The sequence below is a fragment of the Heloderma suspectum genome, chromosome 7, assembly GCF_057233095.1.
Source record: "Heloderma suspectum isolate Gila_16-S chromosome 7, 16-S_ref, whole genome shotgun sequence".
Taxonomy (NCBI): domain Eukaryota; kingdom Metazoa; phylum Chordata; class Lepidosauria; order Squamata; family Helodermatidae; genus Heloderma; species Heloderma suspectum.
The window spans coordinates 89664771-89683532 of record NC_139464.1 but is presented as its reverse complement, the minus strand read 5'-3'; the positions used below and the strand labels follow the sequence as shown (position 1 = coordinate 89683532).

The 18762-nt window shown below is 42.4% G+C and overlaps 1 protein-coding gene across 8 annotated transcripts in view; it reads left to right on the top strand.

The window, feature by feature from the left end:
- Positions 1 to 18762, top strand: part of POT1 (protection of telomeres 1) — an 89449-nt gene that overhangs the window by 66485 nt on the left and 4202 nt on the right. For 5 of the 8 annotated variants that reach the window (XM_084810884.1, XM_084810879.1, XM_084810876.1 and 2 more), the window contains 5 exons: positions 842 to 1047; positions 3332 to 3467; positions 6183 to 6277; positions 8739 to 8830; positions 10318 to 10423. In XM_084810884.1, the coding sequence (XP_084667010.1) occupies positions 842 to 1047; positions 3332 to 3467; positions 6183 to 6277; positions 8739 to 8830; positions 10318 to 10423 (635 nt within the window). Of the gene's footprint in view, positions 1 to 841; positions 1048 to 3331; positions 3468 to 6182; positions 6278 to 8738; positions 8831 to 10240; positions 10424 to 18762 lie in introns of those variants that run through there. The other 3 variants (XM_084810880.1, XR_014784454.1, XM_084810882.1) reach the window with 3 other exon arrangements.

Sequence of the window (18762 nt, the reverse complement as noted above, 5' to 3'; positions counted from 1 at the left end):
TAAGCTTTTCCCTGTTCTCAGAGAAAGATACTTCACACAAGAGATAGTACATGTGGGCTGGGGATGCCTGAGGAATTCAGTATTTGCAAATTCCAATAAGGACTGAATGGTTTCCCACCTTCTGGACTAATATACAGATCAGAGTGTAACTGTCTACCCAATGGGCATTGCATTTGGAGAAGCGGGAGAGGGCAGCTGCCTGCTGTGCAATAGAGCCAAGCAGCTGCTCTCCTCCCGTCCAGAAATGCCACCAGCGAGGACATCCAGGGCAGTGAGTGGCTGCTGCAGTGCTGCTGGGGGCCCAAGAAGCAGCAGCAATGGTAATGCTAGGCGGGATCCATGGGTGGGGATGGGGGAAGAGTAGGTGACACCCCTGCCTGGCCTTTGGGCTCCAGCAGCTGCCCAAGCATGCCAGGTGACACCAGGCATGATGGACAGGAAATAGACTGATTCATCCCTCCCTAATATGGGTTTATTACTTAATCTCCCTGTATTAAATAACCTTCAATCATAGCAAAGAGAATTGATAGTCTAATTTTGCAGTATTCTTTTCTGTCACTTTTAACCAAATGCAAATGAAGCTGATCACCTTGAATGCTTTATGGAAATGTAGCCTTTTTGGACCCTTTTTTATTATGTCCCATATGCTCTGGAATTGGGTATCATGAAGACCTTAAACTCCTGCATCCTGCTTTCCATGTGTCAAACATGCATGTGGAAATTGTCTGTCGTAACTTTGTCACCGTATTTTTGTGTTTATTGATTAAAGTGCCCCACCTCAGTCTACCATGTTGTTTTGAGCGAGCTCCTGGTGTTCACTTCAAGTTGTAACTGTTTTCAGGCAAGAAGTTCCAGATGGGGATGAACTTGATTCACTTATGCAAGAGGCTTCAGCTTCATGTTCAAATCCAGATTTACTCAGTATATCCTTCTGCGAATCTTCTGTGTGGGGTACTGAAAACCAGAAACAGCGACACATAGCTGTTCATTTTGTAAAACATGACGAACTACTTCGAGGACCAGAAGACAGTTTAATCCTGATCGAAGGTTAGCTAATTAAACCATACCCGGTATATTTGATAGCACATTATACTTAATCCATCCAGCTCTTACCCTCATGTGATTCCTGAGTAAGCCAACAAAACTTCACAAGAGAAGTTTTAATCAAGTCCTGGGTTTTCTTATTGATAGTTTCAAAATTGTTTAGATATATGTGTAAATGTTTGTATGCATATGAGTTTTTATCCTATGTATAATGTATTTTAATGGTTTTTAATCTTTGCAACTTGCCCAAAGAGCTTCGGCTATTGGGCAGTACAGAAACATAATAAATAAAATGAAGATGTTTGCAACACATACATGTTTGATTTTCAAATCCATGTGTACACAGGGATCCCTTTTTTTTCTTTTGTTTATGGGGAAATGAACCTCATGCACTGGCAAGCTTCTGTACACATGAAGATTTGTGTGCACATATTTACAACACTAAGAATTTTGCAGGAGGATGAGAAAGATATCTAGGATACTATCTTAAATGCATACTAATTTGGGGACACAATTCAAGCTAAACTTTGTTTAAAAATCGGATCCCATGGGTATGATTCAAAGTTTAGCTTTGTATCCTAGATAGTATCCTAGATACCTTTTCATCCTCCTGCAAATTTCTTAGTGTTGTAAATATGGGTAAAATATACAAGGGAAAAGAAGGGATGGGGGAGATTAGGGTACTATCCAGTAGGGCCTGTGTGCATGTGGCCAGCCCCACTGGGCCCCAGTCCATATGCACACAGCCCCGCTAGCCCAGGCCCATGCACGGCCACAACATTGCGCTTCCGGGGGCAAGCCCTGACATGTGCAAAAACACACGTTTCTGGGAGGGGCAGGATGCACCCCTTCAGGAAACACGTCTTTTTGTACATATCGGGGCTTGCCCCCAGAAGCATGATATCATGGCTATGCACAGACCTGGGGTGGTGGGTCTGTGTGTGCGTGGACCAGTGCCAGTGGGGCTGGCTGCCCTTGGCAGCCCCTATTGGATACTGCATGGTAGTGCTCAGACATAGGTCTCCTTGACTTGAAGCTCTGAAATCTATTTTAAACATGATAAGAGGAACAGCTGGGGGTGAGAGGGGAGGGACAATCCAAGGAGAAAAATGCTATATATTGAATGTGAATGAAATACTTAATAGTAAATCAGAAGCTTTGTTTTTTACAAATCGATTTATATAATCTAACTTTGATTCCATTGTTATTTGGCATTCATATTCTGTCCTTTGAAAAGTCCACTTCTAGCTGGATAAGATATAGGCTGGAATGTCTCTCCTGCTGCAAATGTACTTTTAACTTAGCCATCCTCTGGATGTCAGTGTTTTCACATAGATAAAACTGTATTAGTATGAAAAAGCAGTAGATCAGGCATGGGAGTTTTTTTCTTTACAAAGCCACATACATTCTACTGAAATGAATGGCAGCTACCCAAGCAGAACGTATTAATAAGCTCCCATTCATTTTGTGCACTTTTGCAAGAGAATTTTCTATTGGACTGTGCCCATCTACTTCTACTATAGCTTCTTCTTTTTTAAGAACAAAAATTTGTTCCAGAAGCTGCCTATATTTGTGGAAAAAAGGAGTACCTATGTTTGTACTTGTAGATCTGTTAGTCCTATATTGATCTATGCTGGAAGATAGGCAGGGGGAGTGTGTCCCTATTGGTTCTGTTGGACCTCTCAGTGGCTTTCAGTCCCATCAATTATAGAATTTTTTTAGAGTGCCAGAAGGGGATGAATATTGGAGGCATAGTTTTGCAGTTGCTCTGATGATTCCTGGAGGGCAAGTCTCAGAAGATGGGATTGGGGAACTGTTTGGCCCCATGGCCACTATTACTCAGGCATCCATAGGGTTTAATCTTTTGTTGTTCAGTGTTTACATAAAACTGCTGGAAGAGGTCATCTGGAATTTCAGGGCACAGTATTACCAGTATGTGGATGAAATGCAGGTCTGTTCTTGCTTTCCTTCTGGTTCCAGGGAAGCTGTGAAAGTTCTGAATCTCTGCCTGAGATCTTTGCCTTCTTGCACAGGCAAAGAGAAATGTGTTATATGTTTATTATTATTGATCAGAGTCCTTGTCCTTTTGGGCAAAAAAAAGATAATGCTGGAGTTGGGCTGCTGTGCCTGTATGTTATTTTAGCAATTACCTACTTCTAAGGTTTTGTATATCTAGCCTTGTATTCTATGTGATCAGTGACAAACGTGATAGCCCAATAAATAATGGTAGTGATCCAAGTGATCAAAGTTTTAAAATAACTTTAACATCTTTACTTTTCTTCAATAGGAGGGACACTAAAGGAAATACTGAAGCTCTCAAAAAAATTTAAAGGAATTATACCTGTGAGATCCACAGAAGACGGTCTTATGTTACTGGATCTTTCCACTCCATTTTTTTGGGAAGGAAATATGCAGTACTATGGGTAAATCTTTCTTTTTTCTCCTTTTTTAAAAAGTAGATTATAGTGAAACTTGACTTCTTTCAGTTGCTCAGATTCTGATGGTGAAGCCTTTGATCAGTAGTTAGAACTTTAGAAAATTACATTATCTGTCCCTCTAGCCAATATTAAATATGCATAGGACAGGAAGATAAGACTGTGGTCTGAATGTGAACCAAAAGCTAGCCATATGTTAGTGTATAACTTCAATTTTTGGATTTTGTTGTTATTCTTTATATTGTCTGGTCCACTGAGTTACACTCTCTGTCATCGAAGTAATTATCTAAAGAAAAGATCAGATAATCAAACAATAATACAGAAAAACATATGTTATGCGTTATTATGAAAATATTGATTTATATCTGTGCGTCTTCCAAGAAGCTCAGTTTGCCATACATAGTAGTCAACTCCATTTTATCCCCACAATCCTGGGAGGGAGATTTAGAGAGAAAGCAATTGGCCCAGTATCACTCAGTGAGTTCCGTGCCAACCAATCTCCCCAGTCCAAATCCAAGTCCAACTGCTACACCACACTTGCTCTTTCAGTGGGTTGGATCCATTCCTCATGCGTAGTGGGACTTCTGCTCATGCAACAGGACTTCCCCATCTCCTCTTCCCCCGTCCTTTCTCTTATAGTCCCCTTCATATTTTGCAAATATGTTCCAGAGAGAACAACGCCATTAGATATAACCCTATGTATGCAAATCAACCCTGACTGCTCATTGGAAGGACAGATACTGAAACTGAAGCTCAAATATTTTGGCCACCTAATGCGAAGAGAAAACTCCCTGGAAAAGACCCTGATGCTGGGAAAGATTGAAGGCAAAAGGAGAAGGGGACGGCAGAGGATGAGATGGCTAGATAGCATCACCGATGCAATGAATATGAACTTGAGCACACTCCGGGACAGAGCGGAGGACAGGAAGGCCTGGCGTGCTATGGTCCATGGGGTCACAAAGAGTCTGACACGACTAAACAACTGAACAACAACAATGCTGATGACCCTAAAAGGAGTTTGCCATAAATGAAATATTTCCCCCTAGTCCAGAGCTGTGCTGATGTTGTTTATATGCAGGAACAGGAGTACCTTGTTCAGTGGACTGGGGAATTTTAAGCATGAAATTTGCAGAGTTGCCTCCATTCAGTTAAATGGGGAAAGCTGTAGCATGCATTGGGGTTGTATGTGTGCATCCATATCAGCACTCTCACATATGCAAAGTGCCACTGGATCAGTATGGCTATTACTTAATCCATGTCAATGCAACTGCAAATAGACCAATGTGATTTTAGACTGCAATAAGAGAACCATAGTTTCCAAGTCACAAGAAGTAATAGTTCCACTTGATTGTACACCAGTCAGACTTCATTGGAGTACTGTGTACAGTCCTGGGCACCACACTTTAAGGAGGATGTAAACAGATTGGAACAGGTTCAGAGGAGGGCAATGAAACAGATCATTTGGAAAGCAAGTATTATGGGGAAGGACTGAAGGAAAGTTTATCCTGGAGAAGTGATGGCACTCTCCAAAAAGCTGAAGGCTGTCATGTAGAAGAGGACAAAGACTTGTCCGCTGCCCCTCAGGGCAGGACTAGCGCTAATTCTTAAGTTATAGGAGAGTAGATTTTGGTTGAAGATTAGGAGAAATGTCTTAACAAAGAGAACATGTTTACAGTGGAACCACTTGCTATGTGGGAGGAACCCTCCATTGTAGGTCTTCAAGCAGAGGCTGAACAACCATCTGTTGGGGATGCTCCCACTTTGGTTGGACTAGATAGCCTGCAAGACTGCCTCCAGCTCTATGATATTTTAATACTGCTTTTTTTTTTGCTCTTCCAGTCTCTGATTACATATGTTGCACAGCTCATATTCAGATCATAAGAACTGTTTGTTTTGCTGTCTGCTTATACAGAAGCAAGTTATAATTTAATCTAGTCTGTAGTTTAGTGCAAGATCCCATTTATAACTGCATATTGTGTAAGTCAGTGGAACTAATGAAAACGTGTTTGAAATCACAATCTTAATTTGTCTTGACTTATGACCAATTATACTGGACAACATTAGTCACTTCCTCTACACTATGAGAATACCTGATTGGCTTTATGCACTCATAAAAAATCAGTAGATACCTGTTTTATGGTTTAAGCATGATATACAAGCATTTAAATCTTTTAAAAGCAGGAAACATAGTTTTCTTAGTAAGACCTACAAACACAACTTTATGTTGATAGCTTTTGTGGCAACAGAAATATTATCCCTCTTGGAGTACTTTTTTGTGGTTATGTTGATGTTTAACTGCTAAAGTAGTAAAAATAAGCTGTTGAAATTACTTATAATGCATTTGGGCATAAGTAAAGTCACATGTCTTTATTCTGTCATGTTCTAAAATATTGTACCATGCCAGATTTATTATTTCTATTGTGAAGCAAGTTTGTATAATTAGATTAGAAAAAGTGGAGTTTAGCGAATATATAGTTAGTAATATATTGATAAACAGTTGTCATTCTTCTTCAGTTAGACTGGCCAAGTCATATACTTTTGCTGACATTTATATATAAAAGGCATTAAAATTTCATGGCTTTCTATGCCATATAAAGCATTTGTTTTTATGCAGCCAGAAAATATTTCTCACCAACAAGTTTGATTTTTAGAATAGCTGAATATACATGAGAGTTCTTACCAGTGTTTTGTTCTAAATGCTAGGTGTAAGCACTGTTCAGATCCAAAGCCAATATCGAGTCTGAACTCCCTTGCTGCACAGGAAGACCCATCATGGGAGTCCACTACAATATCACAAGGTTAGAAGATGCTTTTCTGCCATTCAGTAATACTGTATTTTTTTTAAACTGAGAAGTCACATAGGAACAAGCTGGCTTATGCTGAGTTAGGCCATTGGACCCATCTAGCCCAGTATTGTTGACACTGACTGGCAGCAGCTTTCAAGGGTTTCAGGCAGGATTATTTCTTAATCCTACCTAGAGATGCTGAAAATTGAACTTGGGACCTTCTATGTGCAAGGCATGTGCTCTGCCACTGAGCCACAGCCCCTCCCCAAAGTCTTAAGTTTAAATGAAGCAGCCAAATAATTTCACTCAAATGTAGTGGCATGTGCACATATAGACAAAGTTGGGTAAATTTAGAACTGCTCAGAATACGACTCAGAGGTTAACAGCAACTCCTAACCCACTTCTATTAATTGTTTTCTTCTGGAACTCTTTTCTGTCCCCTGAGAAACATACCAGGCAACTGTTCTGCCATCTATAGAAACAAGCTAGTCTCAGGCTAGCAAAAAGCAACATTAAATAGAACTTGTAATAATTTGTGTATGATTACATACATCAACAATCAAGATCTGCTTCTCTTTCATTTGTTGTCCATGACAAAATTGATTAGACTTTACTTCCAGAAATTAGGGAGTTCTTACAAAACCAATACAAGTGAGTGCAGTGATATGCCCAGGAATCACAGCACAAAATGTTGATTCTATTGAAACCTAACTCTTTTCAGAAATTATTGTCTAAAAAACCATATGGTGAATTATGGTGCACTATTATCCTCTAGCTATGAGGCATAGAGAAAAGCCTTGGTACTTCACACATAGAAAAAGCTTTCTGTATTGTATAGCATTCACCCTTCAAGGTACTTGCATTTTAGCAGAGAGAAGAAGTCCTACCTTACTCCATGCACTCAGTTTGTTCACTTAAATTAGTCATGTCCTGACACAGGACATATTGGAGAGATACATCCAACAGCTTTTCTGTTCCCCTTCTATAATCTCTAAACAACAACAAAAAGGAAACAAAAAGTGTCTAAATATGAAATATCTTCCTGCTTTCACAGGACCATTAGTTCCCCACAAAAATGTGTATGTGTGTGTGTGGGGGGGATTCAACAACTTTCAGCCAGATAGGCAAATTTCAGAAATTTTTATCTTACCTTAATATAGGAGGTGGCTGTGGGGTTCTTTATTTCTCTCTCAACAAAGAAACCTTGCTACACTTAAGGGGTGGTGCGGCTGCTCCAGCCACATCCCTGGACAAGAATGCCCCGCAAATGACCATACATTGCATAGCATCATTCTCAGGGCATTCTGTCCAGGTATGCAGCTAGAGCAGTTGAGCAACTGCTTGGGGCAGCGGCACGGCTTTATAGTTGTGTGTGTGAGAGAGAGAGAGAGACAGAGGGAGACAGAGATAGAGAAAAAACAAAATACACTGTATGTGAATATAAGAATGTTCCTGAAATTAACCTGCGGGCTGAAGATTAGCACAGTCTCCTGGGAGTGTTTTCTCCCCACTGCCCAAAACCAGGAAATTCAGCTGAAATTTCTGGAACCAGCAAAATTAATTTGTGTCTGACAAGTAAGAGCAAGTGTCTGGCAGTGTGCATTTCTTCTTTGGGTTCTGCATTAAGAATTTAAGCTATGCAAAATAAATTGTTTTCTCAATGGGATGTATGCTACCGGGGTGCTCTGCAGGGAACCATTCTTTTACTAAAGAATCAGTAGCACTTTCCCCACTGACTTCATTAGGAATAGAACTGGGCACAATGAAATAAATCCGCAGTAATGATGGCAAGACTTCGACTGCAAAATAAATAGCTATTGAGAAGTATGTCTTAAATCCTACACTAAATTTAGAATTATTGTGCTGGATTTATTTATTTAATTACATTTCTGTGCTGCACCATAGCCATACCTCTCTGGGCAGTTCCCAACATGACTATACCTATGGCTTAATCTAGACATCCCTTTCAACTCAATTGAGAGAGAGTGCTTTAGTCGAGAGCACTTTAGTTGGTTTCCCCTACAACAGCGCTGGGCAATGTGTGGCCCTTGGCCTAATTGCATTTGGTCCTCAGCCTAATTTCAAAAGCCATCTACAGATGATCAGTTTAGACCTCCGGCAAGTCTCTAAACTCTCTTGAATTTAGACCTCAGCATCCTGCTGAGCAGGGATAGGCAAGGGGAGAGAGAGAAAAGGAGGCAGAAGAAAGAGGAAAGTAGGTTGGCCCCACCCCACTTTTGGCTCTGGCCCCACCCACTGCTAGCATGCAGCCTAACAGATTAACCCGGAGCGAATGCCGTCCTCAACAGAGAAAAGGTGGCTTACCCGTGCCCTACAGCAACAACAGATGATTGGACTGGAGTGTTTATCCTGTCTGCATCTCAAACTGGAATTTTAAAAAAGTTTTACCTTTTTTATTGTTCTCTTGTGCTGAGTAATCTTTAAATATAATTGCGGTTTTCCTCCTGCTTAGCTTTAGGAGTAGTGCCCCTCCAATATGTCTTTGTGATGAAGTTTACACTGAATGATGGAACAGGAACACTGGATGTGTATCTCATGGACTGTGTAAGAGATGAGATTCTTGTACTCTTAAAATATTTAGCTTGAATATAATTGTATGCTTGTATGAGACTATTCTCTCAAGTAAAGTGGAGAAGACGGTAAGAAATATGCACTAGTTAAAGATGCATTCATTAGCTGCATGTAGAATTGGATGAAAAAATAGCCATATCCGAACCTTGTCTTTTTAATCAACATTACAGGAAAGATGATACATTGATGCATCACACCTAGCCTTAGGAGGCGGCACCATCATGCAGCTGCCAGTGCCTCAATTATCCAGGAGAGCCCACAGCCAGCCCCAAATGCTGTTTACAGGCATTGGGTCCAGTGGTCCTCTTGGCACTGGGTGGCCACTGGTTTCCTTTGCCCAGTGCTGGGACTCAGGTTTCTGTGACTGGCGCTTGGCATTTTAATCTCCCCCATGGTGCTTCTGAAGTAGCATCTCTCTGGAATTGCAATGCCAGAGGCATCCTGGGAGAAATAAAATGGTGGACACCAGCAGTAGCACTTGCCTGCTGCTACAGCTGCCTGCCGCTGTCATCACTGCCGCAGTGGCAAAAACAACAAAACCCTGAAAGCCACACATCCCAGCCACCAAGGGGAGGGTGAGGGGCCACCTTACCAGAGGGAGGAGGCCCAACACATGAGGCAGGGAGATCCACCCAGGTGTGCTCCAAGGTCCCGCCATGCACTGCCACAGAATCCCTAGCTTTGATGAGTTGTTGTCTATGAATTTATATGGAACACCTGAACTATCTAGGAGGAAGTTGTGGGGGAGGTGGTTGCATGAGAATTACCAATTTCTCCCCAACTTAAATCAGTTCTTTAAAAATAGAAGGGTTACACAAGACAATATTTAAAATTAGAGGTCATCATGTACACAGAATCTGTAAAACAGATTATGATTACCACTGCTCATACTGAGTTGCACCAACAGGCACCTGTAATTTCAGTCTTAACTCCCAAGGTGATAATTTTAAGACTAACTTACTGGCTCACAAAATAGTATGCTCCACTAGAGAGAGTTTTGTGAGCCTGTTGCATATTGGTGGTAGAAATTGCTCAATGTACACCTGAGGCATACATTAATATTTTGTTGTGATCTTATCTATACCAAAGTGGTATATTCTATTTAAGCTATGAATTTTACTGAAGATAAAAAGTGGTGTGGATTGCTTTTTTACCCTCTGAGAGGTTTAATTTACTTTAGGATCACTTATGAATTTGATTAATGTGAAGATAGCTTTTAAAAAGTTTCATTTTAGTTTTATATCAGAATGTAAAAAAAAATTAAGTATGTACTTAACACAATTAAGGTTTCTTCTGTGAATAAACAATGCTATCCCTTTTTATTTTCCTTTAGTTAAAAACTTGAAACTTGAACATGTTTCTTTCTGTTACTTTAAATTCTAGGCCTCAAAATGAAACCTTCAACAAAGGTCTATTGCCCAGTTTAATTATATCTACGTTATGTTTCCTGTGCCCTCCAGAAAAAGTTCTTCCAAATTCCAGCTTCTGAAGTCCTGATCAGTAATATTTTTCAAGAGAAGATGGAGAGGATCATGAATAAACTTTGCCCTACAGGCAAAAATCTAGGTAAGGCACTTACTTAATGCGGAGGTTGGATAAAGGTATGTCAATATTATACATATCCTTTATATTTGTAATTTGATTATCTTTTTAATACCGCAACCTGTCCTGAATCTAAGGGGCAGGAAAGGAAATTAATTTACATATTTTCTGACTGTCCCACAAAACCCTACACCTGGGGTCTCCAATGTGATGCCTGTGGGCACCAATATCTCTTGGTGCTTGTCAGGCTCCCTGTCCCTCCTGATTTTTATTTTTTAGACACTTTATTTATTTATTTATTTCTATTACTTGTATACCACTTAATGTCCGAAGATCTGTCTGTTTCCCGCCTCCCAGCTGAGCAGAGCAGAGCAAGCTGCTCCAGCTGGTCCAGGGACTACAGAAGCAGGCAAGCTCCCAGAGAGTGAGCGAACAGAGCGAGCGAACAGGGGGAGCAAACAGGAGTTGGCCAGGGGAGTTGCAGTGGTTGAAGAGACAAAGGAGACAGAGGCTAAGAGCACACACTTCCACACCAGTGGGACTCTGCTTTTAACCTCTACTGAGTAGAGGAGCAGGCACAGGCTAGTCTAGAACAATCACAAAGCTAGACACAAAAAGGGAAAAGAGGCTATGGAAGGACAAGACTCTCCAGTGGTGGTGACCTGCAAGGTGTGTGCAATGTTTGTTTTCTTGCCTGAGAACAACATGGCCTACACCTGCAACAAGTGCAAGTTGATCACGCTGCTGGAGGAAAAAGTAAGTGGATTGGAGCGGCGACTGTCGACCCTCCGGGGAATAAGAGAACACGAAGAGTTCTTGGACAGAATGGGGGAACTACAGCAGCAAAGGGCAGACCAGAAGCTTGAAGAGCAACAGCAAGATGAGGCAGTGGGAAATGCTGAGGTGAAGAAAAATGGAATAGAGGATACTCCTTCGAAAACGGTGACAGTTAGGAGAAGAAGAACTAGACGCCACTCTGCACCAGTGGAAGCAGTGGAGCTGTGGAACCGATTCCAGGTACTTGCAGATGAGACTGGAGGACAGCCTGCAGAGGAAGAATCACAGGGGAACCTGCATGAGAGTGAGCAAGAGGCTAAAGGTCAGTCAAACAGAGGCGATGAAACCCAGGCCTACCAGAAGAAGAAGAGAAGAGTGGTAGTAGTGGGAGACTCCTTGCTGCGTGGGATCGAGACCCAAGTATGTTGCGAAGACCCGTGGACTCGCCAGGTATGTTGTCTCCCGGGAGGACAGATTAGAGATGTGACTGAAAGGTTGCCTGCACTCATAAAGCCCACTGACAGGTATCCCTTTCTTCTCATCCATGTGGGAACAAATGATACCACCAAGCGGAGCTACGAAGAGATCACGTCAGACTTTGAAGCTTTGGGAAGGAAACTCAAGAACTTTGGGGCCCAGATAGTTTTCTCATCCATCCTTCCAGTAGTTAGAAGAGGGATAGAAAGGGAACGAAAAATACTCCGGGTGAATGACTGGCTACGAAGGTGGTGCCGACGAGAGAGATTTGGATTCTGGGACCATGGCCTATACTTCCTGGAAGATGGGCTGTTGGCTAGGGATGGGTTGCACCTCACAAAGGCTGGGAAGAATGTGTTTGGCCACAGCATGAAGAACTTCATCAGGAGGGCTTTAAACTGAATCCTACGGGGAAGGGAGATGTAATGTTGGGGGTAACGATGGACATAGGTGCATGCACTGCAATGGAGAGAACAGCTCTGATAGCGCCCAATAATAGTCTTCAGACACATGTAGGAAGAAAGCCAGACTACGAAGCACATGGTCTTCGATGTCTATATACTAATGCCCAGAGTATGGGAAACAAACAGAACGAACTTGAACTCTTAATACAGGAGGGAAATTATGACTTGATAGGTATAACTGAGACTTGGTGGGATGACTCTCATGACTGGAATACAGCAGTTGAAGGATATAACTTGTTCAAAAAGAACAGGAGGAACAGAAAGGGAGGCGGGGTTGCACTGTATGTGAAAAATACATATCTCTGCACAGAAATACAGGAGGAGGAGCTTGGTAGCCCCATCGAGAGCATCTGGGTTGAAATAAATGGAGCAAAGAATAAAAGGAACCTGGTGGTCGGAGTCTACTACCGGCCACCCAATCAAGGAGAAGACAAGGATGAAACTTTTGAAAAGCAAATAGCCAATGTTTTAAGGAAGCATGATGTAGTAGTAATGGGGGACTTCAATTTCCCCGATATTTGTTGGGAGACAAATTCTGCAAAACATGGCCCCTCCAGGAAATTCCTGACTTGTGTGGCGGATAACTTCCTCCTACAGAAAGTAGAGGAAGGAACTAGAGGATCGGCTATCCTTGACTTGATCCTAACCAACAGAGATGACTTAGTGGATAAAGTAGCAGTTACAGGAACTCTGGGGGAAAGCGACCATGTTGTACTTGAGTTCTTGGTTCTAAGGGAAGCAAAAGCCGAGTGTACTCAAACGCGTACCCTGGATTTTAGGAAAGCTGATTTTAATAAACTCAGAACAATGATCAGTAAGGTCCCATGGCAAGCGACGCTAACGAGAAAAGGAGTCCAAGATGGGTGGGAACTTTTAAAAAAGGAAATTCTCAAGGCACAATCACAAACAATTCCAACAAGAAGAAAAGGTGGAAGACAACAGAAGAAGCCAGTGTGGCTTCACAAAAAGCTTAGGGATGACCTGAAAACAAAAAAGGACACATATAGGAAGTGGAAAGAAGGCCAAGTAACAAAGGAAGAATACAGGCAGGTAGCACAGAATTGCAGGGATGGCGTCAGGAAGGCTAAAGCGGAGAACGAGCTGAGGTTAGCGAGGGATGCTAAAAACAACAAAAAGGCTTTCTTCAGCTACGTGCATAGTAAAAGGCAGAGGAAAGAAATGGTGGTTCAGCTATTAAATAAGGATGGCAAAATGATAACAGATGACAAAGAAAAGGCAGAGGTGCTCAATTCCTACTTTGGCTCAGTCTTCTCCCAAAAGAGGGTCTATGACCCCCCTGGCAAAGGCGAAGTACAGGCTGAAGGGGCAGGATTGCAGCTTGAGATCGACAGGCATATGGTCAAGGAACACCTCATTACTTTGAATGAGTTCAAATCTCCAGGGCCAGATGAACTGCATCCTAGAGTCATAAAGGAACTGGCAGAAGAACTCTCAGAACCGCTGTCTATTCTCTTTGAGAAATCATGGAGGACGGGGGAAGTGCCAGATGACTGGAGGAGGGCTAACGTTGTCCCTATCTTCAAAAAGGGTAAAAAGGAGGAACCTGGGAACTACAGACCAGTCAGTCTGACATCAATCCCAGGGAAAATTCTGGAGCAGATGATAAAGCAATCCATCTGGAAGCACCTTGACAACAATGCCGTGATTACTCGAAGCCAACATGGATTTGTCAAAAACAAGTCCTGCCAGACAAATCTGATCTCATTTTTTGATCAAGTCACCTCCCTTGTAGACCGTGGGAATGCTGTAGACATCATATACCTCGACTTCAGCAAAGCTTTCGACAAAGTGCCCCATGATATCCTGATGAGCAAACTAGCTCGAAGTGGGCTAGATGAAACAACGATCCGGTGGATCCACAGTTGGCTACAGAATCGGACTCAAAGAGTGCTTATCAATGGGACCTTCTCAAACTGGGGAGAGGTAACGAGTGGGGTACCGCAGGGCTCAGTCCTGGGCCCAGTGCTCTTCAACATTTTTATTAATGACTTGGAGGAGGAGGTGCAGGGAATGCTGATCAAATTTGCAGATGACACAAAATTGGGAGGGATAGCTAATACCTTGGATGACAGAAACAAAATTCAAAGTGATCTGGATAGACTGGAGTGCTGGGCAGAAAACAACAGAATGGCATTTAATAGGGATAAATGCCAAGTTCTGCACCTAGGAAAAAGAAACCAAATGCACAGTTACAAGATGGGGGATACGTGGCTCAAACACACTACGAGCGAGAAGGATCTTGGAATTGTTGTCGATCACAAGCTGAATATGAGCCAACAATGTGATGTGGCTGCAAAAAAGGCAAATGCTATTTTGGGCTGCATTCATAGAAGCATCGCTTCCAAATCCCGGGAAGTACTAGTTCCCCTCTACTCAGCACTGGTTAGGCCTCATCTGGAGTACTGTGTCCAGTTCTGGGCACCACACTTTAAGAAGGATGCAGACAAACTGGAGAGGGTTCAAAGGAGGGCAACAAAGATGATCAACGGACTGGAAACAAAGCCCTATGAAGAGAGACTGAAAGAACTGGGCATGTTTAGCCTTGAGAAGAGAAGACTGAGGGGAGATATGATAGCACTCTTCAAGTACTTGAAAGGTTGTCACAGAGAAGAAGGCCAGGATCTCTTCTTGATCATCCCAGAGTGCAGGACATGGAATAATGGGCTCAAGTTACAGGAAGCCAGATTCCGGCTCAACATCAGGAAAAACTTCCTGAGTGTCAGAGCAATACGACAATGGAACCAATTACCTGGGGAGGTGGTAGGCTCTCCCACATTGGAGGCCTTCAAGACGAGGTTGGACAGCCATCTGTCGTGGATGCTCTGACTTGGATTCCTGCATTGAGCAGGGGGTTGGACTCGATAGCCTTGAAGGCCCCTTCCAACCCTACTATTCTATGATTCTATGATCTCTAAGCAGTTAACATTAAAAAAAATACAGAGCATAGAATATAAAAACCAATGTAAAAACAGTATAAAGTAATACATTAAAAATGTAACGTGAACATTACAACAGAGCAGTACAATTACAAGTCTGGAAATTCTTGTAATTTTAAATGTAAAAACAAAACCTGAGAGGGGCTGGCATGCTGCAAAATGATGTGAGCTCCAGAGGCATTCATAGAAAATACACATGCAAATGGCTACAGCCCAGCATGCGCAGCTACCCAGAGAAAAGAAAAAGGTATGATAGAGAGTGTCCTTGGAAACTAGAGCAGAGTGGGGAGTGAGGAAGAATACTATGTGTGTGTGGTGCACGCATGCGTATGCACATGCATGGTTCGGGGGGGTGTTCTTGCCTGTGTGTGTTTGTGTTTCTCTGAGCATTACCAGTTTGCCTCCTGTGAAATGGGTATTTTGTTGTTCTTTGTGGCGGGCAAATATGTGAATTGGCATTTGGGGCTCAGCCTCCACCTCTGTTACTTGTCTTTGAGCCTCACCAGTTTACCTTCTGTGAAATGGATGTTGGAGCAGAAAGCTATGGGGTTAAAAGAGTGGTTTTGCATTTGGGAGCTCAGAGCCTACCTCTGCCTTGTACTTAGGTTCTTAGCCTACACCGAGTAGTTGTTCTGTCTTTAGAAAGACATCCCATTCACATCAGATTTTCCCATTGGCTGCAGTAGTCTAATGAAAGAACTTGGTACAAAGGATAACTCATCTATATGCCAAAATTGCAGTCCAGGGGAGAATTTGCCAGGAATAAATATCCTTTGGGCCAAAACCAGCGTGAGACGGTGATTGCTGCCATTCGTCAGAATGTAGAATGGGTGGGACTCCAGGTGCTACCAGAACTGCAGAAGAGGCTTGGAAACCAAAGGCTTACAGAGAAAAGAAGGAAGGTCTTGGACTTCATTACCGGTGATTAGAGGAGAAGGAACTGCCACAAAGGGGGTGAGGTTTGGGGTGAGATGCTTCAGTTGAGAAGGCATGAAATGAATGGAAGATAATATGTCTGTGTGAAATAAGAAGGCAGGGGAGAAAAAAATGGGAAGGAAAGAACTAGAAACTAGGTATGGTTGGAGTCCTGTCCATGGGTGTAATTCCTACTTCCAAGTAGTGATGTAGAAGACTGCTAAGTTTGCAAGAGAGAGAGGGGTATCATGCTTTTGATTGTCACTTGTCTTCAGTCAGAGACATGGCTTTTCAAGGCTGACAGAGTCACGATGCAGGTGTCCCTGTTTACACCCTCAGTAAATAGAAAGGTATTCTGACATTAATGTTTTTCTGTGGCAAAAACTACACAATTTGTGCAGATCTCTGCAAAGCATTCTGGCACTTCTGCTTCCATTGGCCTGAGAAGCCTCTTTGAAACAGACAATGTGTCCATTGTATTTATTGTTCCTTACAGTTCAACAGGGTTCAAGTAAAGAATATATAAAACAGAAGGCCCTTGGGGGAATAAAAAAGATACCATATGCTGCTTTCATTGATGGAATAGATCTCCCTAGCCACTGTCAGCACAGCCAGCTCCACTGGATTTTGTAAAATCAGTTCCATCTGCATTTCACGAATTGTCAGGTGCATTCCGTTGTCCGCTCGTTGATGGAACTGGATTTTTTCTAATTCCCCGATTTTGCGCAAATTCGCATGGGCACAAATTCACACCTGTGCAAATTTGCAAACCCCCCCCCCCCTTCACATTTTCTTGCTTTAGGGTGAAATCCTATGGGGATAGGCAGCCGCCTTCAAACTCAGATGTGACTGCCTATCCAGTGCAGGGCAGGAGAAGCATGGAGTGGATTGTTCCCTCCATGCTTCTCCTGCTCTGCATTTGTGGCTAGACAGCCTATTTCTGCTGTCTAGCCGCAGGAGGGCAGAGTGGGGAAGGAGGCTGCTATACGACACATAGGATGCGTTGTACCTGTATTTCCGCCCTCTCTGTCCCAGAACGTCCCCTGGAATGCCCCATTTGGCTGCTCTGTGCTCCTCTTGCCATGAGTGTTACGCTGCTCTGAAAAGAGAAATATGCAGCTCAGCCTGTATGTTGACTTGTTATTTAAAACCTTATCCTTTCACACACACACCCCATGCAACCTGCCCAAAAGGTGCTGAAGATGGCACTCGGCATAATCAAAGTACATAGACAACCATGAAACAAATGCAAACCACTCAAATAAATGAATAAAAGTACATTAAAGGGAAGAAGCATAGAAGAAGCTTGGGCCTTATCTCCCCCGTCCCCCACAAAAAAGCTCTCTCTAAAAGAGCAGTTTTTGACTGTCTCTGAAAGGAAAATTGCAAACAGGCCAGTTGAACCTCCCTTGATCACCACGGTTAACCTTGAAAAGGCTCAGTATGGTAGCTCTTGTTTATTTACATGACACTTCTGCCACTTTGTTGTTCCATCTAAGAGCTCCATCATATCCTGAGAGAGATGTTGGATACAAACCCAGGACTTCAAATGAAGTCGCAGATGGTATAACTTGATGTCCCTTCAAAGTCGCAGATGGCATAACTTGCAATCACTTACAATCTTATAAATGCTGACCATCCCATAACATTACAAAAAGATCCTTAAAGCTGGACTCCGTCTGTGCATTCACTTGCCACAGTTGGTCCAGTTTGCTGCCAAAATAGTTTACAAGTGGCTTTTAGCTATCCGAGAATGTGATGGCCTGCTTATTTTTTCTGAATTAAATATTTGGGGATTTTGCTGGGAAAAGTTTCTGCATGCCTGTGTGTTACTGAGCCATAGTTGCTGTGTGAAAATAAGGGCAATGGTTGAGATCATGTGAAGAAATAGACTTTGTCCTTCAGAAGTGTAAATCTCTGATAGAATCAGCAGCAGCTTCTAAGATCTATGGATTTTATAGTGAGATTTCAAAATTAGGTAAAGTAAAGTAATATCTCCTTTGCTAGTAAATATAGAAACATTGATTCCACTTGGGAGTGGTTCCTGTATGTTAGGCAGTATTTCAGACAGAAGCTAAGCTGAATGGTTTAAAGACTCTAAAGACAAGATTGTGCTTCAAGTAGGATGGGTGCTTTTGTTGACATATTAAAGATTCGTGTATTTAATGCTGAACTTGCTTTATACAAAAATGAGCTAATATGTCTTGCATCTTGACTAAAGATTCATTTGTCATGCAGTAAGGGTCAGCAAGAGGCAGCATCTGAGCCTAGTCCAGTCCTCTGAGCAGTGCCATTTCCCCCTCCCCCTACTTCTAACCCCGGAGGAAAAAGAAGTAAGGTTGAACAGTTCTTTAGTAACAGAATTTGGAGGCCATTGTCAGGGCAAGGAGTTAGGGCCTTGGCTGATGTTCTTCTGCTTCCTTCTCAAAGTGACTCTCTGAAGCACTAGTTTCTGACCTGGGCTAGTCTACAGTATCTGTACTTTTGCCAGAACTCACATCCTGATTCTATTAACTAGTTTTACCTGTAGGAGCAGCAATATGGGCTCACGTTGCTTCAGCTAAAGTAACTTCTAACCCCAGGGAGAGTAACTCTCTCTTCCCCCCTCACTCATCTTACTTTCCAAAGACAAATGAACTTTTTTCATGAAGCAGTTGCATCTGCTACAAAGTGATACTGTTGTGTACTATAGCTACATGGTATGTGCCACTGTATCTGTCTCCTCCATATCACTTGTATTAAAATGTGTTCAGTTGTCAGTTGAATCAATTCC